The 27506-nt window shown below is 49.5% G+C and overlaps 2 protein-coding genes across 2 annotated transcripts; one reads left to right on the top strand and one right to left on the bottom strand.

Moving 5' to 3' along the window:
- GUCA1A (guanylate cyclase activator 1A) lies at positions 1 to 7694 on the top strand. The gene is made up of 4 exons (XM_012448656.2): positions 1 to 557; positions 5928 to 6077; positions 6449 to 6542; positions 6882 to 7694. Exons 1-4 carry the CDS (start codon positions 357 to 359, stop codon positions 7043 to 7045), a joined length of 609 nt encoding a protein of 202 aa, XP_012304079.1. The 5' UTR covers positions 1 to 356; the 3' UTR covers positions 7046 to 7694.
- Positions 7695 to 10832: 3138 nt separating this feature from the next.
- On the bottom strand, positions 10833 to 26958 carry GUCA1B (guanylate cyclase activator 1B). The gene is made up of 4 exons (XM_012448657.2): positions 26616 to 26958; positions 19270 to 19419; positions 12895 to 13012; positions 10833 to 12176 (listed from the first exon to the last, which is right to left on the bottom strand). Exons 1-4 carry the CDS (start codon positions 26820 to 26822, stop codon positions 12049 to 12051), a joined length of 603 nt encoding a protein of 200 aa, XP_012304080.1. The 5' UTR covers positions 26823 to 26958; the 3' UTR covers positions 10833 to 12048.
- Between the last annotated feature and the right edge of the window lie 548 nt (positions 26959 to 27506).

The raw sequence follows: 27506 nt of genomic DNA, 5'->3' as shown, positions 1-27506 counted from the left end.
CCTACAGCTCAAGGCTGTAACTCTAAGGACTCTGCTTCTCTAAGCCTTGTTCTATTTTCAGCTCTCTTCTCTAGGGTACACAGTCTTCACTGGGGCTGCAAGGATTTACTGGAGACTCTTATCACCAGTTCTCTGGCATCTGTGAGTTTGAGTGTGGGCCGTCATCTTCCCCTTCTGCTCTCTTCCTCTCCACACTTCTGGGTCCCATCCGATCCATCAGGGCCTTCTTTGCTCAGGCCTGGAGGACTCAGGCCTGTGAGACAGGACGGCCCCATTGTCGGCCAAGACACCTTTGGGCGAGGAGCAGCGAACAGGACCTGTCCATCTCAGGCATCAGCCCCCTGAAGGCCTGAGCAATGGGGAACGTGATGGAGGGGAAGTCGGTGGAAGAGCTGAGCAGCACAGAGTGCCACCAGTGGTACAAGAAGTTCATGACCGAGTGCCCCTCTGGCCAACTCACCCTCTATGAGTTCCGCCAGTTCTTCGGCCTCAAGAACCTGAGCCCGTCAGCCAGCCAGTACGTGGAGCAGATGTTTGAGACATTTGACTTCAACAAGGTGAGCAGGGACCCAGTGGCAGGGAGGGGAAGTTTTGGGGGACCCCCTCTGGAAGCCTGACCAGCTGGGGGTGAGGAAGAGCAGAGAGGAGCATAGAAAGTGTCGGCTGGGGAGCGACTTCATTTATACAGTCATTTGTTTATTTGAGAGGTGGGTTTTTGACACTAGGGCTTCAACTGATCTAATGTTTGCGCTTTAATGAGCACCAACTGTGAATCAGGCACTGGGAGGTTAGAAATGAATCAGACACTGTCCTTGCCCTCACCTTCTTTTTCTTTTTCTTTTTTTTGAGACAGAGTTTTGCTTTTGTTGCCCAGGCTGGAGTGCAATGGCACGGTCTCAGCTCACTGCAACCCCCGCCTCCCAGGCTTAAGCAATTCTCGTGCCTCATCCTCCCCTCATGCCTCAGCCTCCCATACCTGGCAAATTTTGTTTGTATTTTTAGCAGAGACAGGGTTTCACCATGTTGGCCAGGCTGGTCTGAAACTCCTGAGTTCAGGTGATCCACCTGCCTCACCCTCCCAAAGTGCCGGGATTACAGGCATGAGCCACCACACCCGGCCTCTTGCCTTCACTTTCTAGGACAAGACAGAGAGGCCCACAAATTAGTGTAATTGAGGGTGAATCCAATGGCTTCCCCTGCCTCTGCCACAGGCATTTCTTGGTTTACTCCAGAACAAGTGTGAACACTTCCAAGATGGTCACTGAGCACCTGCGATGCCCTGGTCCTAAAGGTGGTGCTTTTGCAAAGACCCTTTGAAGCTCCCAAGGGTGTGGGTGGAGGGGTAGAGAGCAGGGAGCAAGATGCCGATTCTCCAACCTCGCTGTCTGGCAGGGGCAGGCCACTCTTAACGTTCTGTGGACATGAGGGCTGAAGACAGGCAGGGTTGCCCGGTGCTGGAGAATCCGGAATACTCCCAACTTCAAAACACCCAGTGACCTCACGTCACCTTTTCTCAAGTGAGCCTGAAGGTCCACACAGTGGTCAAATTGCATGTCTCCCCAGTAGCCACCTGGATGCATTGGATAAGGACTTTCTGATTGATAAGCTAAAGGGGTCACTGAAAGGCGAGTTTGGGACCGTGGGCTTGGGTCCCTAGCTTTCATCAGCTGGGTGACCTTGAGCCCCATCATCTGCCCTCTCAGTCTGGGGATATTCATGATGCTGTGGATGTCGGGAGCATTAGTTGTTTGTTGGTTTTCATAGTAAATCTTCCATTCATGACTGGGCACAGCGGCTCACGTCTGTAATCTCAGCACTTTGGGGGGCCAAGGTGGGCGGATCACCTGAGGTCAACAGTTTGAGACCAGCCTGGCCAACGTGGTGAAACCCCATCTCTACTAAAATACAAAAGTTAGCCGAGTGTGATGGCGGGTGCCTGTAATCCCAACTACTTGGGAGGCTGAGGCAGGAGAATCGCTTGAACCCAGGAGGCAGAGGTTGCAGTGAGCCAAGATCGTGCCACTGCACTCCAGCTGGGTGACAAGAGCAAAACTCTGTCTCAAAAAAAAAAAAAAAAAATCTCCCATTCCTTTGGAACAATTCAGTCAAGATGTAATGATGGAAGTACTCAAATCTGCCAACATGGCTCCCCGCCCTGTGGCCCCTCACTTGAAAGGTGAGGATGCAATGAGGCCCTGCTGTGTGTCCTCTGCAGGCCCAGGAGAGGCTCCTCCCCTCACTACCTAGAAGGTCCAGAAACCATCATGGGTGAGGCTTCTTGGGAAAGCGTGGGCTCAGTGGCTATTTAAAACTCACTGATATTTGAGGATAAGGGACCAAAGTAGATTACAGGCTTTGAGTTCCAACCTCAAGTGTGATATGAGGGAGCCCGAAGGCTTTCCCGAAGTGGGAGCAGATGAGCAGAGTCTAGAGTCTGTGGTAGGGAGACTGAGAGGGACGGGGCCATCAGGCTTGATGCCCAAAATGCTCCTGAAGAAGGAATAACTCCTAAGCAGGAGGGGAAGGACGAATAGATGGCTGAGCCCCACACCTTACCCCCTAACACTGACATAGCTCATCTTCTCGCCTGCTATGAACACCCTTTGGATCAAGACATGCCTGCAGAAGCACCCTGAGAATCACACATATGATGTCGGCAGTGGCGGGGGTTGGGGAGCCCCGCGGCACATGGACCCTATATCTGCTTAACCATGTCTTTTTTTGTTGTTTTTTTGAAACACAGTCTTGCTCTGTCACCCAGGCTAGTGATCTTGGCGATCTTGGCTCATTGCAACCTCTGCCTCCTGGGTTCAAAGCGATTTTCCTGCTTCACTCAGCCTCCCTAGTGGCTGGGATTACAGGCGCCCACCACCATGCCTGGCTAATTTTTGTATTTTTAGTAGAGTCCGGGTTTCACCATGTTGGCCAGGCTGGTCTCAAACTCCTGACCTCAGGTGATCTGCCCACCTAGGCCTCCCAAAGTACTAGGATTACTGGCATGAGCCACTTCGCCTGGCCAACCGTGTCTTAATATGTGTCACATGCAAGCACCGCCTGTTCTGTCCCAAACCTGAGCCTTCTCTTTCCACTGAAAGTAAATCAGCCCCTTGTTTCCAGGCAGTCTGGCCTTCTCCCTTATGTTACACACACCCTACCTTAGGGCTTTTGTGCTGCCTGGGACCCTCTGCTCCCAGAATTCTGCTTGGCTCACACCTTCCTCTGCTGCAAGTCTCTGCTCAGAAGTCTCCTTCTCACTATCCCCTGTCCTGATCTGGTTTAAACTCTGTTTGAAACCAGCACTGCATTTCCTAGCCCCGCCTTTCCCCCCAAGCACCTGGCATCTTCCAATACCAGATTTAATTTACATATCGTCATTACATTTATTGCCTGTCTCCTCCTGCTGGAATGTGAGCTCCATGTAGGCAGGGGTTTTTGTCTCGTTCACTGTCAAATTCCTAGTTCCTAGGACAGTGCCTGGGTTGTGGCAGGTGGTTAATAATATTGATTGTATGAGTGAATGAATATATGAGAAATCGGGAGTTTAATGGCTAGTTATTTTATAATACACATTAATTTAACTCTGCAAATATTAAAATGAAGAGTGACTTTGTAACACCCAGCCTGCCTCATCTGCAGCCGTGGTACACAATCACACTTTGCACAACACTGTCTTGATCCATTGTCACCAGCATGGAGCAGTTTAGCAGATTAGCTAGGAGATGGAACACAGGACTGGGAAGTTCTGATACAGAGAATAGTTAAATAAAACAGAAATAGGCAAACCACAGCACACAGGCCTTTTTTTTTTTTTTTTTTTTTTTTGAGATGGAGTCTTGCTGTGTTGCCGAGGCTGGAGTGCAATGGAGCGATCTTGGCTTATGCAATCTCTGCCTCCTGAGTTCAAGCAATTCTCATGCCTCAGCCTCCCGAGTAGTTGAGACTACAGGTGCATGCCACCACACTGGCCAATTTTTTTTCTCCCCCTTCTCACCTGTTCCCCACACCCGGCTAATTTTTGTATTTTTTGTTGAGACAGGGATTTCACTGTGTTAGCCAGGATGGTCTCCATCTCCTGACCTTGTGATCCGCCTGCCTTGGCCTCCCAAAGTGCTGGGATTACAGGCGTGAGCCACCATGCCCAGCCACACAGGTCTATTTTTATAAATGAAGTTTTATTAGAACTCACCACATCTATTTATTTACATAGACAATTGTCTGTGGCTGCTTTCACGTAAAATGAAAGAGGCTGTCTGGCTGGGAAGCTGAATATTTACTTTCTGGCTCTTTTTTTTTTTTTTTTTTTTTGAGATGGAGTTTCGCTCTTGTTACCCAGGCTGGAGTGCAATGGTGCGATCTCGGCTAACAGCAACCTCCGCCTCCTGGGTTCAGGCAATTCTCCTGCCTCAGCCTCCTGAGTAGCTGGGACTACAGGCCTGCGCCACCATGCCCAGCTAATTTTTGTATTTTTTAGTAGAGACGGGGTTTCACCTTGTTGACCAGGATGGTCTCGATCTCTTGATCTCGTGATCCACCCGCCTCGGCCTCCAAGAGTGCTGGGATTATAGGCGTGAGCCCCGGCGCCCGGCTACTTTCTGGCTCTTTACAGAAAAAGTTTGCCAGCCCCTGAGCTAAAAAGTGGTTGTATCCTCGGGTATTGCACCAGATGTGCAGGTCTGGGGAGTACAGAGTGTGAGTGGGGAGTGAGACCTGGCGGGACAGGCATTTGCTTTGCTTACTTCAGATGTTTGTCTGGGCTTGGGTTTGTCTGACTATCAATCACACAGGTGCACACAAATCAATGTAAGTCTTCATCTGCATTTGAGTACTGGTATAGGATGATTTAGGAGACCCAGTTTTGTAGGTGAGGCTTTGTCATTCACTGTGTGGCCCAATCTCTTTCAACTTCGGCTTTCTCATTCAAACTAGAGACAAAAATATTCATCTCCTGGGGATGGCTGTGAGATTAAATGAGTAAAGCGAATAAAGCACTCAGCCCAGGAAGTCCATGGAGAGCACTAAAAAACGTTAATATTGCTGTATATTTTCCTTGAATCGAATGCACACCACAATCTTGAAAAGTGTCATGTCATTCCATCTTATAGCTGGGGAAACAGAGACTCAAGGTCATGTGACTTATCCAAGGTGATTTAGGTCTTTTTGGCACAAAAATCCATACTTTTTCTTTTTCTTTTTCTTTTTTTTCTTTTTACTGCAAAAGCAATCTAGTTCCTTGTAGAAATTTCCAGCATTACGGAAAGAAAAGCTGAAGAGCTAAACTATCCTCACCCGGCGTCCCCTCCCCCAGCGGAAAGAAACCTCTTCAACAGTTTTCTTGCCTATTCAAGCAGTGCTGTGTGGGGCCTCGCTGGGCTCCTTTCTGATGACAGTCCCGGGAGGTGGGCTGGGACTGAATGAGCCCACTGTGGGGCTCAGAATTGTTAAGGCCTTCCGGGTCCCTAAGCCTCTCAGGCGGCAGGGTGAGAAATTCCCAAAAGCTCACCTAAACCACGCTCCCGTGCCTGAGGGTACAGTTCTTCCTCCTCCCACCTGCGCACAGGTCTCCCGTTCCCCCAACCGGAAAGGCTCATGCTTGACAACCACAGGGAAGCAGGCAGCGCCCGCTAAAACCCAGATGCCTTTGAATAGACAGGGCCAGCCATTCACACCCCAGTGGGGGCTGGCTTTTGGATTTGATTGGCAGCCTCTGGGGTAGGAAGGATGGGCTATACAGGGAGTCTAGAAAGGCAGATAGGTCAAGGCGGAGACACGGCTGGCTTCCCTGACCGCATCCCCGGGGATCCAGGTCTTCCCTCAGCATGTCTTCGGACTTGCTGAGATGGGCGGAGCCTTGGGTTGTAATGGGCGGGGCCTGAGGCTGCAGTGGGCGGGGCCCTGGTGGGCTCACAGCGGCCGCGCCCCTCGCCCAGGACGGCTACATTGATTTCATGGAGTACGTGGCGGCGCTCAGCCTGGTCCTCAAGGGGAAGGTCGAACAGAAGCTCCGCTGGTACTTCAAGCTCTACGACGTAGACGGCAACGGCTGCATTGACCGCGACGAGCTGCTCACCATCATCCAGGTGCAGAGGGGCCCGGCCAGGGCTGGTGGAAGCGGCCTGGGGTGGGAGCAGGAGCTGAGAGCCCAGGGTTGGAACTGCCATCTCAGGATTGAGACAGGATGTGGCAGTGAGTATCCCAGTGGCAGCTGTGGCCCTCACCAGCTGCGTGACCCGGGCCACCTTCCTTTGCTTCCTGGGCCTCAGTTTCCTCATCAATACCAAAAGACGATAGAGGTTTGAGTCTTGAGTCCCAGCTCTGCCTAGGCCCCCGGGCATCCTACATTGTAGTCCCCACTGCTGTTGGGAGCCAGACAAGCTCTGACCGCCCCACTCCCACCCCTGAGATAGATAGGATTATGATGGCCCCTCTCACTTCTGCCTCTTCTTCCCAGGCCATTCGCGCCATTAACCCCTGCAGCGATACCACCATGACTGCAGAGGAGTTCACCGATACAGTGTTCTCCAAGATTGACGTCAACGGGGATGGTGAGGGGGCCGAGGAGGGGCTCCCCAGGGCAGGGGTCACCATGGATGTGGGGTCACCAGGAGTGGGAGGTCACTAGGGGAGAGGGGCAGGAGGGCAGGAAGAGGCCCAAAGGCCCCGTCCTGGACACCTCCTCCACATGCCTCTGCCCCAGCTACAGAGTTGGCTTTTAGGGGCCCCTGGACCAGATTCTGGGCTCTGGGTCCCTCTGCCTGCTGCAGCCACAGGTCACTTCTCCCCGAGTGGGCTCTGTCCCTGCCCCTGGCAAGAACCCAGTTCTGTGCTCTGGACTGCAGACATGAACACCTTCCTCCCCCTGATTCCCTTTCTCTCTACCCCAGGGGAACTCTCCCTGGAAGAGTTCATAGAGGGCGTCCAGAAGGACCAGATGCTCCTGGACACACTGACGCGAAGCTTGGACCTTACCGGCATCGTGCGCAGGCTCCAGAATGGCGAACAAGACGAGGAAGGGGCTGACAACGAGGCTGCTAAGGCAGCCGGCTGAGCCCACTGCCCAGCTGCTTCTGCACTAGCGGGTGGGGTGGTATGGTGGTGCCTGGTGTTGTTGTTCTTGTCTTAACCCTAGATAGAATCTACTGAACTCAGAGGCTTAGCTCACCTCTTTGGGGTCCATGGTGGCAGCAGAGGGGCAGGAGTGGGAGTCCAGAGCCAGAATAGTGAAGAATGGTTCCTGGCCCCTCTGAGTGACAGCTGGCTGTGGCACTCCCTGCTGGGGGGCAGTGTTCAGCATCCCTCTGCTGTCGGGTGACCCCCCTAGCCCTTCCGGCTCCTCTTCCAGCTTTTCCCAGATTTCCTTACTGAGTTTCTCCAGTCCATGCTCTTCTGGACGTGAACTCTGAGCCAGAGCTGAGCTTTCCCAGGCCTCTTATGGAATCCTGCAGATCCGGTGGCTGCAGCCTCAATCCTGGTGCTGCAATCACACATCCATTCTGCCCCGGGGAAGCCTGGAGCCTACTTGTGTGTTTTGCATTTCATTGATTCATGCCTCCCTTCGACAAGTATTTACTGAGCAGCTACTATGTACTAATGTTAGATATTAGACATACAAAGAAGAGAGTTCTCATCCTATGGAACTCATAGACTAATGGTGAGACACACAGATAAACATCATTATAATAAAATATGCTAAGAGACGTTATGAACAGATTTCTGTAGGAGACACCTATAGGCATCTGACTCAGAGACAGATGTATCTGTACAGTATCACAGAGGTGACCTTTGACTTCGAACATGAAAGAGTGCTCATGAGCCGAATGTGGAGAAGACGGTATGTGTGTGGGGTGGCTGGAGGTGCATTCTCTGTGATGTATGTGTCACATGTGGGAGGCTGTGTGATGTGGACAGGAGCATTCTTAGGTACAAATTTGGGGTATCACTTGAGATTTAAATTTTACCAAATTTAAAACAGTAAGAGTCACCATATCTGTTTTTAGGGAGTACCTGCTAGGGCCCCAGTACGGGACAACAAATACAACTCCTTTAACAGATTTATAATCCTACCAACAAGATAAGGATGGGATGTTTTGCCAGGTGTGGTGGCAAATGCCTCTAATTCCCAATACTCTGGAGGCTGAGGTGGGAAGATCGCTTGAGCCCAGGAGTTCAAGACAAGCCAAGGTAACATAGCAAGACCCCTCTCCAAAAAGAAAAAAGAGGGCTGCGCTCGGTGGCTCACGCCTGTAATCCCAGCACTTTGGGAGGCCAAGGTGGGCAAATCACCTGAGGTCAGGAGTTCTAGACCAGCCTGGCCAACACAGTGAAACCTGGTCTCTACTAAAAATACAAACATTAGCTGGGCGTGGTGGCTCATGCCTGTAATCCTAGCACTTCGGGAGGCCGAGGCAGGTGGATTGCCTGAGATAAGGAGTTCCAGACCAACCTGGGCAACACAGTAAAACCCTATTCCTACTAAAATACAAACATTAGTTGGGTATGGCCATGTGGCCTGTAATCGCAGCTATTCAGGTGGCTGAGGCAAGAGAATCACTTGAACCTGGGAGGCGGAGGTTTCAGTGAGCTGAGATCGCGCCATTGCACTCCAGCCTGGGCGACAGAACGAGACTCTGTCTCAAAAACAACAACAAAAACAAACAAACAAAAAACCCAATAATTAGCTGGGGTGGTGGCATGTTCCTGTAATCCCAGCTACTTGGGAGGCTGAGGCAGGAGAATTGCTTGAACCTGGGAAGCAGAGGTTGCAGTGAGCTGAGATCGTGCCACTGCACTCCAGCCTGGGCAACAGAGTGAGACTCTGTATCAAAAAAATAAATAAATAAACAAAAAGAAAAAAGGGTGGAATATTTAGATGACAGTGTAGGTCTGAATCTGAATGACCGTATGTGCATGCATTCACTCTGGCAAGGTTTGGTGTTGGCCAAAAAGTGAAAGAGGGTGGGTGGTCCTGCAGAAAATACATCTCCAGAAGAAATCCATTTTGTTTTCAGAAGCGCCTGCTGCACAAGTCCCTCATACTTCCCCTCCTTGGTGACATGTGGCGTTACATGGTTCCCCACAGATGGGCGACTCATTGCTCGTTGCACATAATCTATCCCTGGTCTAACCTAAATCCTTCTTGCTGCAATGACACCTGATACCAGTTGGGAAGTGGGGCAGTCTGTTTCAGGTAGGCCCCATCGCATCTTTGCACATCTCAACTTTAAGAATACCCAACTCAGAGTCTACCTGTCCTTGGCAGGTTTTCTCAGCTCTATCCCTGAATTACAGCTACCTGATTACTACAGGAACCTGGAGAGACACACAGGCTGGAGCAGTTGTGACCATTTTCTCAAAGATGCTCTTTCTTTTGGGCTTTGAGTCTTCACTTCAGCGGGGGGTTGGGGAGGTGTGGGGAGGAAATGAAAATTCAGGAACGGAAGTTGGGAGTGGAGGCTCATGCCTGTAAACCCAGCACTTTGGGATGGATGCTGAGGCTGGCCGATGGCTTGAGCTCAGAAATTCGTGACCAGCCTGGCCAACATGGTGACACCCTGTCTCTACAAAAAATAGAAAAATTAGCCGGGCATGGCAGTGTGCACCTGTGGTCCCAGCTACTCAGTAGGCTGAGGTGGGAGGATCGCTTGAGCCTGGGAGGCAGAAGTTGCAGTGAGCCGAGATTGCATCACTGCACTCCAGCCTGGGTGACAGAGCCAGATCTTGTCTCCAAAAAATAAATAAGTAAATACATTCAGGAGTGAAAGGGAGAAAATGAGGGGAAAAAGAAGTAAAACACCAAGTCAGAGAGTGCCCCACTGAGAGGATGAGGAAGTGCATTTTGCTCATGTCCTGTCCATCAATTGGACCTCCCCAGACAGGGAAGTCAGCCAGGGGACAGAGCAACGGACATGGAGGGAAGGTAGAGGTTGGTGCCGTGCGCAGCCAGGAGGAAAAAGGGAGTTGACATTTCTGCTTCTTTAGCTGGCCTGTTGAGAAATCCTGAAGGTCACAGTTGGGAAGGTGTGAATATGTAATTAGAACATCCCTCAATGTCATTCACGTACCTCCTTCATGATTTGGAGCATATCTGTGTCCCACCTGGATTATATATATATATATACTTTTAATTTTTTTAAATTTTTTTTTTGAGACAGAGTTTCACTCTTGTTGCCCAGGCTGGAGTGCAATGGCGTAATCTCGGCTCACTGCAACCTCGGCCTCCCAGGTTCAAGCGATTCTCCTGCCTCAGCATTCGGTGTAGCTGGGATTACAGCATGTGCCACCATGCCCAGCTAATTTTGTATTTGTAGCAGGGATTTCTCCATGTTGGTCAGGTTGGTCTTGAACTCCCGACCTCAAGAGATCCACTCACCTTGGCCTCCCAAAGTTCTGGGATTACAGGCGTAAGCCACAGCCCCTGGCATTATTAATATTTTTCTTTTTTTTTTGAGACAGAATTTCACTCCTGTTACCTAGACTGGAGTGCAATGGCACGATCTCAGCTCACTGCAACTTCTGGCTTCCAGGTTCAAGCGATTCTCCTGCCTCAGCCTCCCGAGTAGCTGGGATTACAGGCGCCCATCACTACACCTGGCTAATTTTTTTTTTTTTTTTTTTTTTTTTTTGGTATGTTTAGTCGAGATGGGGTTTCACCATGTTGGTCAGGCTAGTCTCGAACTCCTGACCTCAGATGATCCACCTGCCTTGGTCTCCCAAAGTGCTGGGATTACAGGCGTGAGCCGCCACATCTGGACCATATTTTTCTAATCAATTATTTTTTACTTAACATTGATGTCAAAGGAAATTTTATATGAATATCATATGAAATAGCACACCTATAAAGTCGCAGGTTCAGTAGGTTAGTTTTATTTTTTATACATCAACATAGAAACCTATCTATTCAAGATAAAGCAAATGTTTTTCCAAGTCCCATTTTAAACTGTCTTACAGGAGTAACAGTGACCCAGGGGACTGGTTTTCAGTTTGCTTTTTTCAGAGGTGCCTCCAGTTCCAGAGGCTACTCAGCCCCCCTTTCACCCAGAGAGACTCCCTTTTAATCTAGTTTCTATACTGGGTTACAAGTAAAAGTTTGTATAACAAAAAACAATTCCACATCTAAAAACATAATAATCCAAAAACTGCTCGCCTAGTCCGACCTGCTCACTGTGCAGCTGAGATATAACCAGGGTCAGGGAGGAGAAGTGGCTGTCTTGGATCACACAGCAGTTAGGAGCAAAGTCCAGCCTAGAACCCCAGTTGGCAGGCCCCCAGCTCTTGCCAGAGACAGAGAGTTTTCTCCATCTTTTAAAGAGAAACATTCAGCTTATGGCTGGGGATTGTGGAAGGTCCATCCTGAGGGATGTGGATGGAGAGGGAGGATTGTTGGGGGAACGGTGGGTTGGCAGCAGGGGGTCCCAGAGCAGCACCCAGACAGAACTGAAACAGCCCCTTTAAGCACAGCCAACTCTTCCAAAGGCAGGAAGACCACGATCTGCAGCATGTTTGCTACGATTTTTCCTGCTGACACCAATGGTGAGGCTGCCTTGGGGAGGAGGAGGCCAGGGTCCTCCCCGCGAACGCTCCTCAGCTTCCTGGGGGTTATAGAATTATTGCCGCCCCCTGATCTCCAACTCTCCTGCTTTTTCTTCAGTCTCAACACCTTCCCGGCCCTGCCTCCTACCGGTCTTTGTGTTCTCATTGCTGATTTGGTCTGTGGGATTCTCACCCCTCGGTTGGCTCCTGCTTCCAACTGAGAACACCTGGAGACTGTGGGAGCCCCACAACCACCCAGCCAAGGCATAGTCCTACTGGGAGCAGCTGAAGGGGAAAAGTAACCGGCTTTCCTTCACCATCCCAGGAATCTGCCAGAATGGACTATGCCCTGTTGGTCACTTCAGACCTAGCAGCCCCTTCCCAACCCCGCTCAGCCCTGAACAGGGGGTGCCAGGAAGTATACACCAGGGCAAGAGTGAGTATGAGCAGGCTGAGCCAGGGACCCTCCCACAACCCAGAAAACCAGGGTAAGCCTGGAGTCGTGGAGGGGCCCCAGACCCCTCAGAACATGGCACTTTTCCGTCTCTGCTGAGTGAGCCAGCTGCTGGGATTCATGTCCATCTGCAGCATCTTCATCACCCACTTGTCCCGACGGGCACCTTCAACAAACTCGTTCAGGGACAGCTGGCCTGAGCAAGGAGAAGGAGAGGCGGTCATGCAGAAGAAAGGGAGACCTGGGTCTCGGGGTAGGAGGAGAAAACTCGCTCCTGGGAGTGCCTACACCTCTTATGCCAACTATCCTGAAGTCTCAGGCCCCAAGCTTTTGGCTTGTCAGGTGTCTGAATCTCCAGGAGTCTCCTGCCACCTTTAAGGGGCGTTCTTTGCAGATGAATTGAAGTTTTACTTTTGCCCACGGTACCTCAGAAGTGCTGGGTGGAGCTGAGCTATGTGGAGGGCTCATGTGTGTATTCCAAACCAGCTCTCCCCCCACACAGCCTTGTGGCTCGACACTGGGTCACAGGGAGGAGAGCCCAAGCAACCTGAATGGAAGCCTACATGGTGCCTGCTCTTAAACACATTATCCCATTCATTCCTCTCAACCACTATTATTAGCCCCATTTTCCAGATGAGGAAATTGAGACCAGGGCGAGAAGCTCAATGTATCACTCTCTGCCTGACTCCAAAGTTCCTCTTCTTTCTAGTCTGCATGCCTGGCCTGCACCAGCAACTCCTATAGGACTTTTAGTCGCTCCTACAAACACGTGTTCATGTCATCTTCTCCACAGCCTTCTCACAGATGAGGACCCCAGGGTTGGGAGGTGGAGGGCCTTGCCAAGGACATGCGGCCAGAAAGTGGCGGTGATGCAAAGTGGGCAGCCCTCCCCCTACCATCTCTGCCCCTCTTACCATCTCCATTCTCATCCACCAGGAGGAAGATCCTGTCCACAACCTCCTCCGGCGTGAGCAGCTGGCCTTGCTCAGTTCGTAGCTCTCGCCGGCAGGCTTTCTTCAGCTGGTAAATTCCCTGCCAAAGAAAACCCAGCTGTATTGATGGGAGACCCTGCAAGCTCCACCCTTACCCCAGTGACCCACATGCCTCAGCACCACCTCCCCAGTGCTGGCTTCCCAGGCTGTGCGTCTTAGGATCACATAATCCAGATCCAGATCAAAACTGACCTATCCTAAGACTGTGCTCTGAGAATCCCATTGGCCTAATTCCAGCTGAGTTCCTGGCCTAACACCCCACCTGACCCCAACACCATTTGCATTTCCACAGTGAGCCGCAAAGCCCAAATCCAAAACCTCTAATGAGGGAGGTTTAGGTCACCATGACAGTCTAAATCACATTCCACACAGGAAGAAATAGAGATGCAGAGAAGAAAATTCAGTTTATCTGTATATGTGTGTGTCTGTACATGTGTAAAGCAGAATGATGGGGATATACATGTTCCCTCCCCACGGACTGGAGGGAAAAATCCAGGTTTCTCCTTTGCCTTGTTTCCTTTCCTGGTGACAATATGTTTGTGAAAGCACCACGTAGACTGTGGCTCACGCCTGTAATCCCAGCACTTTGGGAGCCCGAGGAGGGCAGATTATTTGAGATCAAGAGTTCAAGACCAGCCTGGCCAACATGGTGAAACCCTGTCTCTACTAAAAATACAAAAATTAGCCAGGAGTGGTGGTGGGCACCTGTCGTCCCAGCTACTCGGGGGACTGAGGCAGGAGAATCGCTTGAACCCAGGAGGCAGAGGTTGCAGTGAGCTGAGATCAAGCCACTGCACTCCAGTCTGAGCGACAGAGGGAGACTGTCTCAAAAAAATAAATAAATAAATAAATAATAAAAAAGAAAGCACCATGTAAATGCAGAAGAGATGGACACATATGATGGTTCTCCTTAGCTCCCAGGCTGGCGCTCCCTGAGGACAGAGGCTGTGTCTTTTTTTTTTTTTTTAAAGAATAAACGTGCCTGTAATCCCAGCACTTTGGGAGGCTGAGGCGGGCGGATCACGAGGTCAAGAGATCGAGACTGTCCTGGCCAATATGGTGAAACCCTGTCTCTACTAAAAATACAAAAAAAATTAGCTGGGTGTGGTGGCGTGCGCCTGTAGTCCCAGCTACCCGGGAGGTTGAGGCAGGAGAATTGCTTGAACCCAGGAGGTGGAGGTTGCGGTGAGCTGAGATTGCCACTGCACTCCAGCCTGGTGTCTGGTGATAGAGCAAGACTCTGTCTCAAAAAAAAAAAAAAAAAAGAAGAAACGTACTGACCATGCAAGTAGACTCCAGCCACCAGGTTTATTTTCATGCTATAAATAAAGTTCCTTATTGTTCCCATTTTCTTTTTTTTTTTTTGAGAGCTCTTGTTACCCAGGCTGGAGTGCAATGGCGCGATCTCGGCTCACCGCAACCTCCGCCTCCTGGGTTCAGGCAATTCTCCTGCCTCAGCCTCCTGAGTAGCTGGGATTACAGGCATGTGCCACCATGCCCAGCTAATTTTTTGTATTAGTAGAGACGGGGTTTCACCATGTTGACCAGGATGGTCTCAATCTCTTGACCTCGTGATCCACCCGCCTCGGCCTCCCAAAGTGCTGGGATTACAGGCTTGAGCCACCGTGCCTGGCCCTGTTCCCATTTTCTGTTATACATGAGATACAGAGAACCAGAAATTTGCTTGGTGAATAATCAACTGTTTTGCATACCTAAATATCAATGAGATAATAAGCGAGACTTGTAAAGCACTGAAACCAGGGCTAACCGCAACACAATCCACTATCAAAGGATTTCAGTGCCAGAACTCTGAAACATTCTCTGTTGGTGCTGGGACAGTCCGGCTGACAATGTCCACTCTAGCACCGAGGGCTGGACACTTGTGACTTCTGTTTGCCTTCTTTGGCATGGAGCCCGGATCTGTTTCATGAGCAGAGTAACTCCCGAGGAGGCTTCTCTGATGGAAAGTTGGTTTTAAGTCAGAAATCTGGAGAGATGTCCTGATGGGCAGCAGCCCCCATGGGCCTAGGCCTTTGTAGGGCAAAGTGTCACTGTCTGGTGTGCCAGTGCCCATGCTGCATTGAGTGGGCTTGGCTGCTGTGGTCGGCTTGTCCTTTAGTGGTTTGCAGACTGTGTGCAGGTATCACAAGGAGTTTCTTGCTGGGAGTGTATGAGAAAGGGGAGGAAAAAAGGGCGTCACATTTGTCCAATCACTGGAGGATGAAGTGGGCCACTCAGAGTGAATGATGGTTGGGACTGGAGTTGCCTGTCTTCAGACAGTGCCTGTCCCGCATGTGGGCTGGACTTTGACAGCCTGGCAGCGAGGGTGTTTATAAAATGCTTGACCTGCACAGGGCCAGGGAGAAGATGACACCAAGGAGGCCACGGCGTCGTAGGAGAGGGCCAGCATCTGCCACTAAGAAGAGTTGCAAGGGCTGTGCCTACTTCTGCCCAGACACCAAGACCGCCAGCTCCTGGATGGACATATCCTTGTCGACATAACAGTCGTACTGAGCAGGGGTCAGCCTGCCGCTCTGCAGGGCCTCTTTGATGGAGAACTTCTCGCCAGACTTCCTGTAGTGTATCAGGGAGGACTCCCCGTTGCGCCCCTTCACTGAGATCTCCCAGTCACACTCCTGGCTTTTGAGTTTCACAAGCATGTTTCGGGGATGAGCCCGGCGCGGTGGGTGTCCTCCGGGGACAGCTCGCGGCCAGTGTCGCGGTGGATGACCACGACGGCGCCGCAGGTGATTCTCCCGCTGCTCCCGTTTGACGGCCACGGAGCCCAGGCGCTTCTGCAGCTCGTCGATCTCGAGGTCTTCGTCCTTGGAGAGTCTCTTGAGGTTGTCCAGTTCCCTCTCCAGGGACCGCAGTCTGGAGTCGTGATTGGTCCCAGAGTCCGCCTGGGTCATGCTCCGCGGGTCTCGTGTTTCCGTCACTGAGATCGGAATTTCAGTTTCCGATTGCAGCCTTCTGGTCTCCAGCTGCAGGTTTTGCGGCTCCAGCTGTAATTTGTGGTTCTCTTCCTTTAGAAAGTCTAGCTCCTGGGACGACTTGGAGTTACGGAATTAGAGCTCCGAAAGCCGGGCTTCCAGCGGCTCTCCCCCTCCAGGCTGCTCTTGAGCCTCTGGATCTCTTGCTCGGTGTCGCCCCTCTCCACCTCGATGCTCTCTGAAAACACCACCTTCTTCTTGACCTCCGCCTTCTCCAGGGCGGCCGGCTTCCTCCGCAGGGTCTCGGGCTCATCCTCCAGAAGCTGCCGCCGGAGCTGTTCTTTCTCCAGCTGGAGTCGGAGCAGGGCATGCTCGCGGGCCTGCTGCGGGGCCTGCTGCAGCACCGCCTTTTGCTTGCGGGTCACCTTCTCACGGTCCTCAGCTTCTTCCTGCTCCGGCACTGCCAGCCGCTGCTGCAGCTGCTGTACCTCTCTCTCGGCCTCCTTGCGGGCCTGCAGCTCGAGCTCTGTGCGCTGGCTCTGCAGCCGTCGCAGCTCCGCATGCAGCTTGTCATCTGCATCTGCCGCAGCTCCACGTAGGTGAAGGAGCTCACCTCTGCCCTCAGGCCAGGCTCCTCCTCGTACCTACTGCCTGCTGCATCACTCTTTGCTTCTTCACCCGCGAGAGCTCCTCCTCCTTCCTGGCAAGCTGCTCTTCCTGGGAAGCCCTGTCCCTCTCCGGGTCCACTTACCTCTTCTGCTCCTCTGAGAGCCTTGCCCTCAGAGACTCCAACTCCTCCTTGGTTTGAGGGTCTTCCTGGAATTAGAGGATCTCCTGGACCACCTCTTTGGTCTGGACCTGGGGTTTGGTGTCTTTCAGGGCCTGGATTTCCTGCTTCAGCTGGTAGATCTCTAAATCACACCTTTCCATCAGTCTGGTCTTGACCACGATCTTCTCCTCGAGCCGCTGAAGCTCCTTCTCCATCTCGGGGTCAGTCTTGTACTTAATGACTTCCTTAGTCATCTCTAGGGCCTCACTGCCCAGCTCGGTGCCCAGCACAAAGTAGGCCTCATCGACGTGTCTGTGGAGACTGAGGGGTTAAATCCAGCCCCAGCACTTCCTAGGTAGACTAAGTTGGCCGACTACAGAATCTCTATGAAGCAACTTCTTGCTCTGTGAAATAGGGCTAGCGATGCCTGCCTCACAGTGCGGGTCTGGCTAACACAGGGAACACGCCAGAGTCTGGAATGTACTAGGCACTTCTTTTCTTTCTTAATCGTTCTTGCTAATAGGGAGTGATTGTTAGTCTTTTAAAAGAAATACCTGCTGATCTTCTTGACTTTTTCTCTATGCATTTGTCTTCTATTTTATTGATTTCTGCTGTTTATTGTCTTTCTTCTACTATCTTTGGGTTTATTTTAATTTTTTTTTTTTGAGACAGAGTTTTGCTCTGTCGTCCAGACTGGAGTGCAATGGCACAATCTTGGCTCACTGCAACCACTGCCTCCCGGGTTCAAGTGATTCTTCTGCCTTAGCCTTCGGAGTAGATGGGGTTACAGGAACGTGCCAACACACCTGGCTAATTTTTGTGTTTTCAGTAGAGAAGGGGTTTCACCATGTTGGCCAGGCTGATCTCGAACTCCTGACCTCAGGTGATCCACCTGCCTTGGACTCCCTAAGTGCTAGGATTATAGCATGAGCCACCACACCCAGCTTTTTTTTTTTTTCTTTAGACAGGGTTTCACTCTGTTGCCCAGGCTGGAGTGCAGTGACACAATCACAGCACACTGCAGCCTCAACCTCCCAGGCTCAGGCAATCCTCCCACCTCAGCCTTTGGAGTAGCTGGGGCCACAGGTGCATACCACCACGCCCAGCTAATTTTTTGTATTTTTTGTAGAGATGGGGTCTCACTATGTTGCCCGGACTGGTTTTGAACTCCTGGGCTCAAGTGATCCACCTACCTCAGCCTTCCAAAGTGCTGGGATTATAGGCGTGAGTCCCTGCATCTGGCCTTAATTTACTCTTCCTTTTATCTAATTTCTTGAGATGGCTTCTTAGATCTTTGATTTTCTAATATATAAATTCTTACTTTCTAATATAATATGCATTTTCTAATTACTTCCTAACATATATTTTTTGTTTTCTATTCTTTCTTTTTTGAGACAGGGTCTTACTTTGTTGTCCCAGCTGGAATGTAGTGGCATGATCATCACTTACTGAAGCCTCCAACTCCTGGCTGAAGCAATCCTCCCACCTCAGCCTCCCAAGTAGCTAGGACTACAAGCATGTGCCTCCAAGTCTGGCTAATTTTTCATTTTTTTTAGAGATGGGGTCTTGCAGCAGGGTGCAGTGGCTCACGCCTGTAATCCCAGCACTTTGGGAGGCTGGGGCAGGCAGATCACAAGGTCAGGAGTTCAAGACCAGCCTGGCCAACATGGGGAAACCCCATCTCTACTAGAAATACAAAAATTAGCCAGGCATGGTGGCACACACCTGTAGTCCCAGCTACTTGGGAGACTAAGGCAGAAGAATCACTGGAACCCAGGAGGCGGAGGTTGCAGTGAGCTGAGATTGTGCCACTGCACTCCAGCTGGGTGACAGAGTGAGACTCCACCTCAAAAAAAAAAAATTACCCAGGCATGGTGGTGGGCTCCTGTAATTCCAGCTACTCCAGAGGCTGAGGCAGGAGAATTGCTTGAACCCGGGAGGCAGAGGCTGCAGTGAGCTGAGATCGAGCCATTGCACTCCAGTCTGGACAACAAGAGCCAAACTCTGTCTCAAAAAAAAAGGAGGGGGGTCTCGCTTTGTTTTCCAGGTTGGTCTTGAACTTCTGGGCTCAAGCAATCCTCCCACTTCAGCCTCCCAAAGTGCTGGGATTACAGGAGTAAGCCACTGCACCCAGCCTCTATTTCCTAATATATGCATTTTAAGTCTCATTTTCTAATACGTACATTTTAAATCTATAAATTCCTCTTCAGGTCCAGCTTTAGCTGCATTTCACAAGTTGTGGTATATCATGCTTGCATTATTTTTTCAATTTATGATACTTGTGTGTGTGTGTGTGTGTGTCTGTGAGAGAGAGAGAGAGAAAAAGAGAGAGAGAGAGAGAAAGAGGAGATAATTTCTTTGATCCATGGAGTATTTGGAAGTATACGCTCTAATTTCCAAACAGATGGGGATTTTCTAATAATCTTTTTGTGATTGATTTCTAGCTTAATTCCACTAGAAATTACACACTCCGAATGAAAACACAGGAAACACACTCAGAATGATTTCAGGCCTCTTCTTCAGTCCCTGCTGGCCACTTGTGGCCAACCCTCAGAGCCCAGCAGTGCCCAAGTGCCCATGGGCAGAGACACTAACCTCCACAATGTTGAGTAGCTCCACGCGGTCGATGCAGCCATTGCCGTCCTTATCATAGATCTTGAAGGTCCACTTCAGCTTGTGCTCCAGGGTGCCCCTCAGCACGAGATTCAGGGCTGCCACATACTCCAGGAAGTCGATGGTGTTGTCCTGCATTAGGTGTGGATGCTGCTGAGGCCACAGCCCACCTCCCCAGAGCATAGATGTGAGCCCTATTTAAGGTCACTCATCCCTGCAAACACAGGACTTCTCCTCCTTGCAATCCATGTGGCCTCTGCATCTTTGCTCAAGCCTTCTCCCACCCTTGGGGTAGAGAACATTCTCTCATCTCTCTCTCTCTCTCTCCCCTTCTTATCTATCTGTCTATGTATCTATCTATTATCTATTTATTTATTTATTTTTTAAGATGGAGTTTCACTCTTGTGGCCCAGGCTGGAGTGCAATGGCGTGATCTCAGCTCACCACAACCTCTGCCTCCCGGGTTCAAGTTATTCTCCTGCCTCAGCCTCCTGAGTAGCTGGGATTACAGGTATGCGCCACCACGCCTGGCTAATTTTTCATTTTTAGTAGAGATGGGGTTTCTCCATGTTGGCCAGGGTGGTCTTGAACTCCTGACCTCAGGGGATCTGCCCACCTTAGCCTCCCAAAGTGCTGAGATTACAGGTGCAAGCCACTGCACCCGGCTATCTATTTATTTTTAGAAACAGGGTCTCATGGCCAGGCGCAGTGACTCACACCTGTAATCCCCGTGCTTTGGGAGGCCGAGGCGGGTGGATTACAAGGTCAGGCGTTCAAGACCAGCCTGGCCAAGATGCTGAAACCCCATCTCTACTAAAAATACAAAAATTAGCCGGGTAATTCCAGCTACTCGGGAGGCAGGAGAATCACTCGAACCTAGTGGCAGAGGTTGCAGTGAGTCAAGATTGAGCCACTGCACTCCAGCCTGGGTGACAGAGCAAGACTCCGTCTCAAAAAAAAAGAAGCAAGGTCTCACTATGTTACCCAGCCTGGTCTCATACTTTGGGCTCAAGTGATCCTCCTGTCTTGGCCTCCCAAAGTGTTTGGATTCCAGGCATGAGCCACAACACCCAGCATAGAGAACATTCTCTCTTCTCATTTTCTGTGATCACCCAAGCCTACCCATCCTTCAAGGTTGAGCTCGTGGGTCCTCTCCTCCAGGAAGCCTTCATTCTCTGACCTCTTCAACCATAGTTCTCTCTCCTTCCCCATTCTAATATTCATAGCATATTAGATATGTAGAATACTGTCTATTCTACACAGCTTGGGACTTTCTCTGGCAATGTCCCATAACTGCTTCCTAAATATGTCTCGTTCTCTAACCACGTTATATGCTCCTGGGGAAAAAAGAGGGGTTGACACTGCTTAAGTTTCTCCTCTATGCCTAGCACAGTACCACTTACCGCCAGAGTTGGGGGCCAATAGATATTCATGAATCAGTGAGTCAATGATGGGCTTGATCTGAATTTGGACTAAGACAGTTTTAAAGGAGGTTAGAAAGCAGAGCCTGTGTTGAAATTTTCCTCTGCATTCTCATCCGCCTCAGAAAGAGGCGGACAGGCAGTGGCTCCAGTCCTACCCACTTCTAGGTCCCGGTGGATATCACACCAAACAACAGGCCTGTGCCTCCAGCCCATCCAGGAAGGGTGGGGGAGCGCAGAGCTCACGTGCTAACTGGGCAGAGGAAGGGGGAGAGGCCCAGTCTACTTCTAAGGACTTCACCAGGAAACAACAGAACCTTCTTGTATCAGAAATGCGACTGGAATAATGATTTCCAAAGCAGTAAACAAGAAGGAGGATATATTCTTGCTTTCTTCTCCAACGTGTTTGGAGTGAGAGGCTGCTGCCACCGCTGCCGTTGCTGACTGCAGGGGGTTAGCTGTGCCAATGTCTCACTCACAACTGCTCACTTATTCTAGGGTCAGGACCTCCACTCTCCAAATCAAAAATCTGAGCCATCAGATCCCCCAGGATTTTCTGTCATTCACATGACTTTGTAATCAGAAATGACACTGATGGCCTAGAGCAGAGCACTTCCGTCCCACTAGGTCAGGCCACTCAGGAGCCCCAGCCCTGGGTGAGCCAGGTTTGAGCCACAGGAGAAAATGGCAGAAAACAAGAGAAATGGCAAGAAGCCTAAGGAAAAACTAAAAACAAAACAAAACGAGCTTACCTTAGTACCTCAAGTGTTCTACTCACATCTTTTATATAAGTCCTATAAATATAGGGTCTCCGTATTCCCTGTCATACTTAGATTTTATTTATTTATTTATTTATTTATTTGAGATGGAGTCTTGCAGTGTCCCCCAGGCTGGAGTGTAGTGGCGATTCTCCTGCTTCAACCTCCCGAGTAGCTGGGATTACAGGCACCCACCACCATGCCCAGCTAATTTTTTGTATTTTAGTAGAGACGGGGTTTCATTATGTTGGCCAGGCTGGTCTTGAACTCCCGACCTTGTGATCCACCTGCCTTGGCCTCCCAAAGTGCTGGGATTACAGGCATGAGCCACCGTGCCCAGCCAGATTATAGGTATAATTTTGTTTCATTTTCTTTCCTTTTTTTTTTTTTTGAGACAGAGTCTCACTGTTGCCCAGAGAGGGGTGCAGTGGCACCATCTCGGCTCACTGCAACCTCTGACCCTCGGGCTCGAGCAATTCTCCTGCCTCAGCCTCCCAAGGAGCTAGGATTACAGGCAGCTAATTTTTGTATTTTTAGTAGAGATGGGGTTTCACTATGTTGGCTAAGCTGGTCTTGAACTTCTGACCTCGTAATCCACCTGCCTCAACCTGTCAAAGTGCTGGGATTACAAATGTTAGCCACCACGCCTGGCCTGTTTCCTTCATTTTCATGTAACATTTTCTCGTGTCTATAAAAATTATTTAAAATTTAAACTTCTGTTTTTTGTTTTGTGGGGAGGGGGTACTGAGCATTCCCTTTTGTTGAACATATTTCTAATATTTTCCATTATACAATGAACTTTTTTTTTGCATGTAGATACTTAGTGGTTGTTAGTTCTTTAAAAGGCTATTTTCTTGAGTAGTTGTTATTTATTAAGCTTACCACAAATCGGTCTTGTGTTTCTCATTTAATGGAAATGAGTTATTATCCCCATTTTATGGATGAGGAACATGAGATGCAGAGCTTTTGCAGGCGTGTATCTCCTCATGTTCATTAAGTCGGAAACACTTCCAGTCTCCAATTAAGATCTATTTCTGTCTAGCAAATGAGCCTAGTGCTTGGGGGTGCTAAGAGGAGAAAAACAAAAACAAAAAACCCTGAAACCACTCACAAATCCCCACTCTTCTGATCTCCAGAGTCTCCCTCATTCTTTGTCCGGAATCTTCTTCTCCTACAACATCCTGTCTCAACATGATCCAGTTTCCGTGACCCCTTGCCTCATATGAGACATATTCCAGCGTGATCTCTAGACAAGTGATCTCATCTGAGAGGTTACTGGAAACCCCAGGACCATTACTGGGAAACTTCCAACTGGGACTAATCTCATCTGCTGTGCATGGGTCATTGTCAGCTCCAATTACCCACAAAAGCCTGAGAGTGATGGAAATGCCTGTCTACTCAGGAATAGGATGGGCGTGTTACCGGCTCTCTGGGATTATCTGCCCCGATTCTCCCTGAATTGGCCACATTTGTGCACCAGCCCTGACCTCAGTGCGTGTTACATAAGAATCCCAAATGACATTTGATCTTCATTGACATTTGATCTTCACCCTCCCCTTTCTTCCGTTCCAGGAGGTCATAGGGCAACACCTGAGTTGCAAGGGAGAGTGGCAGAAACGAGGTGTTCCCATGTTCCTACCCCTTGGTCTCCACCAAACCAGTTTCCATCACCTCAGATTTTCACGTGTGAACTAGATCTATAAACTCTTCTGGTTTGATTTGCTTTAGAAATCTCAGACTGATTATTCAGAAATGAAATTTCTTGATATAAAGGTGGAGAATGGAGTCAGGTGTAGGTTTGGAGACAAAGACTAAGTGGGAATGAAGGCTCCGTCCCTGAGAGAGGAACTTGAAAACACTTCCTAGGGAGGCTCTTCCTTACAGTGGAATGCCAACTAATAAACAGAGAAGGGGCGGTGGGGTCAGAGAATTATCAACAGATGCCAAAGCCGGTAGAAAATTTGACTGAACAATAGGACATTTGCTTAGTCTCAAGGTATATCCCTACAAGATGCTTTTTAATTACAAAGAAAAAAAATAGTAACTTTACAACGTTGAAACATGGCAGATACCACCTTAACCAAGTGATCAAAGTTAACTACGCCAGCGACGGGACAAACTGACATCTTGTAGCTGATGATATGACGCACCAAGGACACAACAGCGCATCAGCGGCAATTCTGCCAATTTAGACAAACGCCAACGGTGGGGTGTCCTACAACGTAATTGAGCTGCCGTATTTAAAAACATCACAGTCAAATAAAAAAGCTGAGATTAATGGTTCCAAGTTAAAGAAGACTAAGGAGATACTAGTAAATGCAATGTGTGATCACACCAAAAAAAAAAAGGGCTGGGCACAGTGGCTCAGGCCTGTAATCCCAGCACTTTGGGAGGCCGAGGCAGGTGGATCACAAGGTCAAGAGATCAAGACCAGCCTGGTCAATATGGTGAACCCCGTCTCTACTAAAAATACAAAAATTAGCTGGGTGTGGTGGCACGTACCTGTAGTCACAGCTGCTTGGGAGGCTGAGGCAGGAGAATTGCTTGAACCTGGGAGGCAAAGGTTGCAGTGAGCTGAGATCGCGCCACTACACTCCAGCCTGGGGACAGAGTGAGACTCCATCTCCAAAAAAAAAAAAAAGAGCTGGGTGCGGTGGCTCAAGCCTGTAATCCCAGCACTTTGGGAGGCTGAGGTGGGTGGATCACGAGGTCAAGAGATCGAGACCATCCTGGTCAACATGGTGAAACCCTGTCTCTACTAAAAATACAAAAAATTAGCTGGGCATAGTGGCATGTGCCTGTAATCCCAGATACTCAGGAGGCTGAAGCAGGAGAATTGCCTGAACCCAGGAGGCGGAGGTTGCAGTGAGCTGAGATCGTGCCATTGCACTCCAGCCTGGGTAACAAGAGCGAAACTCCGTCTCAAAAAAAAAAAAGAAGAAGAAAAAAGAAAGAAAGCTGGTCAGATGCGGTGGCAAATGTCTATAATCCCAGCACTCCAGGAGGCCGAGGTAGGCGGATCACTTCAGGTCAGGAGTTTGACACCAGGCTGGTCAACATGGTGAAACCCTATTTCTACTAAAAATACAAAGATTAGCCATTTATGGGGGTATACACCTGTAATCCCAGCTACTCAGGAGGCTGAGGCACGAGAATTGCTTGAACCCGGGAGGCAGGGATTGCAGTGAACTGAGATTGTGCCACTGCACTCCAGCCTGGGCAACATGGCAAGATTCCATCTCTACTAAAGAAAAAAAAAACAAAAAAACCAAAGAAACAAAAATTAGCAGGCCTGATGGTGTCCACCTGTAATCCCAGCTACTTGAGAGATTGAGGTGGGAGGAGTCCCTGAGCCTGGGAAATTGAGGCTGCAAAGAGCTGAGATCATGCCACTGTACTACAGCCTGGATGACAGAGTGAATCCCTGTCTCAAAAACAAAAAAGAAAAAGAAAATACACACAGAAATACTTAGGGGTAAAAGGGCATGATATCTATAGCTTTCTTTAAAAAAAAAAGTACATATATACATCATGTATATGTATAAATTATGTATCACATATATGTATATATACTTATAGGAAATATTATATATATGTATACAGAGAGAGAGTGATAAAGTAAATGAGATAAAATGTAAATAATGGGGAATTTGGATAAATTGCACATGGGAGTTACTTGTATCATTCTTAATAACTTTTCTGTAAATTTAGAATCATAGCAAAATTAAAAAGTTACTCAAAAAGGAAAAAAAAATTGGTGAATATGATACGCTGATTTCTAAGAAGAGAGAAGGTATACACAGTACAACTATATGCCTAGGGGCTTAATCAGGCCTTTTGGATCTTGAATCATGACTGTATTGATTTTTAGATGAATCTGGGGAAGACTGGTGGACTTAACTGAGTCTTATTGTTTATGAACTGATATTTGTTTACTTTTCTTATGACATTAAAAAAATCGTCAATTATTTTAAAAAATCATCTCTCTTTAAAAAAACCTGCCTTCTAGGCAGGAGCACTTAAGACCTTGGGCAAATCCATTCATTTCCTTTTGCCCAGCTTTCTCATCATTTAATTCAGAATAACAAAAGTCTACCTCTCCCACCCAGGGTTGCTGCTGACTCAGAGGAGACTGAGGAGAGGGGAGCTCTGAGAAGCTGGAGAAACTGGCTCTGTGCCCTGTGGGGTGGCTGATGGGGTTCAGCTGAGGAGGTTCTGTTGAAGTGAAGATGCTGACCTCACCCTCCTGTCCTGGGACAGGCACTGACTGGTGCCAGCGACAGGGTCACACCTGAGGTGGCATTCCCAATGATTCAGCTTAGAAAGTTAAGTTCTCTACACACTGAGAAGCAGAGTACTGATGCTTTCTCCAGATTAAATAGGTATTTGAGGCAAATCCAGTGGTTTAAAGGATTGCCAGGTCACTGAACTGGATAAGCTTAAATAATCAAGGAGTTTTTAACTGAATTGAAATTTAAAGTGCAATCCCCAGGTGCATTTACAAGATGTGTTATCTTCTTAGCTGCTAGTGATAATGGGGGCTTAGAGAAACTCTGGTTTGAATGATTTCATGAAACCTTCCAGGACTCGAAGAGCTGAAAGGGCTGATTGCAGTCATCAATTCAGCCTCCCAATCAGTGCAGGACCCTCCTCCAGCATTCTTGTCAGGGAGGATCTCACTACTCTCAGTTCAAAGGACCTCAACAAGAGGGAGCTCAGGGCCCATGCTAAGATACCTTGTCCCATTTGGGACATCTCTTTTGCTCCTAGAGTTTAGAGTGACAGGGGCTCTGGCAGATGTGAAAACCCAGTCCTTGGGCTGCAGAGCCTTGGCCAAAAATACACAAAGAGAGGACGTGGACTGTCTGCCAGTCTACCTTCAGCTTTGAAGAAGAGGACACAGGGTGCATCAGCCTATGGCTGAGAGACAGAGGGAGGGAAGGAGAGACAGAGAAGATGGAAAGGGACAAAATGAAGAGAGGAGACAGGAGAGTTTGGGGAGTGAGACAGAAAGGTAAAGAGAGATGGAGAGAAAAGATGAGCAGAGGAAGAGCGGAGGAGTGGGGAACTGGGAGCTCTCCCTGAGGACACTTGTGGAGGAAGGCGCCAGGTGGACTGGCCACTGGTCCTTCCCTTCAGGGTGACTTACCCCATTTTTGTCGAAGGCTCGGAACATGCCCTCTACATACTGGGACGCCTCCTCAACTTCCGTGACTTTGAAGAAGCGCTTAAACTCATGCATAAAGAGTGTGCCGCTGGGGCACTCCATCACGAACTTCTTGTACCACTCCTGGAGCTCCGCCACATCTATCTCGCCAGCCGACTCTGCCTCCTCCCAGCTAAACTCCTGCCCCATGTTGGCCCTGAGGAGTGTCCAGGGAGCAAGGGTCTGTGTCTCCTCCCCAGCCTCTGCTGATGGATCTCTCCAGCTAGGGCCCTCTTCCTCCCTTTCCAGGAGGCCTGACCAGCCTCTCCATCATCTCCCGGGCGACTGAACATGACCGTCGGTGCAGGAGGCAGGTGGCAAGGGAGGTGGGCCCAAGCCAGCTAAGCCGCTCTAAGACTATTAGAAGATTCCCTGCAAAGACTGGGCATGGTGGCTCATGCCAGTAATCCCAGCACTTTGGGAGGCCGAGGCTGGTGAATCCTGAGGTCAGGAGTTTGAGACCAGCCTGGCCAACATGGTGAAACCCCGTCTTTATTAAAAATACAAAAAATTAGCTGGGCATGGTGGCGGGTGCCTGTAATCCCAGCTACTCAGGAGGCTGAGACAGGAGAATCACTTGAACCCAGGAGGCGGAGGTCGCAGTGAGCTGAGATCATGCCACTGCATTCCAGCCCGGGCAACAGTGCGAGACTCTGTCTCAAAAAAAAAAAAAGAAGATTCTCCAGGAAGTTCTGACCTCTAGCCTCATCCCTCCCCTTAGCCTTGTCAACAAAGCAACCAAGCTGTCCCTGGCAGACTCTGAAGAAGTAGAAGGGGAAGAAACTGAGGTAAGCAGAGGGACATGGAGTGAAAAAAGAGTTGGGGTGCCAGGCT

This window comes from Aotus nancymaae, unplaced genomic scaffold (genome assembly GCF_030222135.1).
Source record: "Aotus nancymaae isolate 86718 unplaced genomic scaffold, 86718_ANA_hifiasm-v0.15.2.pri h1tg000040l, whole genome shotgun sequence".
NCBI lineage: Eukaryota > Metazoa > Chordata > Mammalia > Primates > Aotidae > Aotus > Aotus nancymaae.
This window is presented reverse-complemented; position numbering and strand designations above follow the sequence as displayed.

Coding starts and splice junctions, on each gene's coding strand:
- GUCA1A (XM_012448656.2), top strand. CDS start 357: ATGGGGAACGTGATGGAGGGGAAGTCGGTGGAAGAGCTGAGCAGCACA. Junction 558..5,927: donor AGACATTTGACTTCAACAAG/GTGAGCAGGGAC, acceptor CCCCTCGCCCAG/GACGGCTACATTGATTTCAT. Junction 6,543..6,881: donor GATTGACGTCAACGGGGATG/GTGAGGGGGCCG, acceptor TCTCTACCCCAG/GGGAACTCTCCCTGGAAGAG.
- GUCA1B (XM_012448657.2), bottom strand. CDS start 26,822: ATGGGGCAGGAGTTTAGCTGGGAGGAGGCAGAGTCGGCTGGCGAGATA. Junction 13,013..19,269: donor AGCTACTCAACATTGTGGAG/GTTAGTGTCTCT, acceptor TTTCTTTGGCAG/GGAATTTACCAGCTGAAGAA. Junction 12,177..12,894: donor GGTGGATGAGAATGGAGATG/GTAAGAGGGGCA, acceptor CTCCTTGCTCAG/GCCAGCTGTCCCTGAACGAG.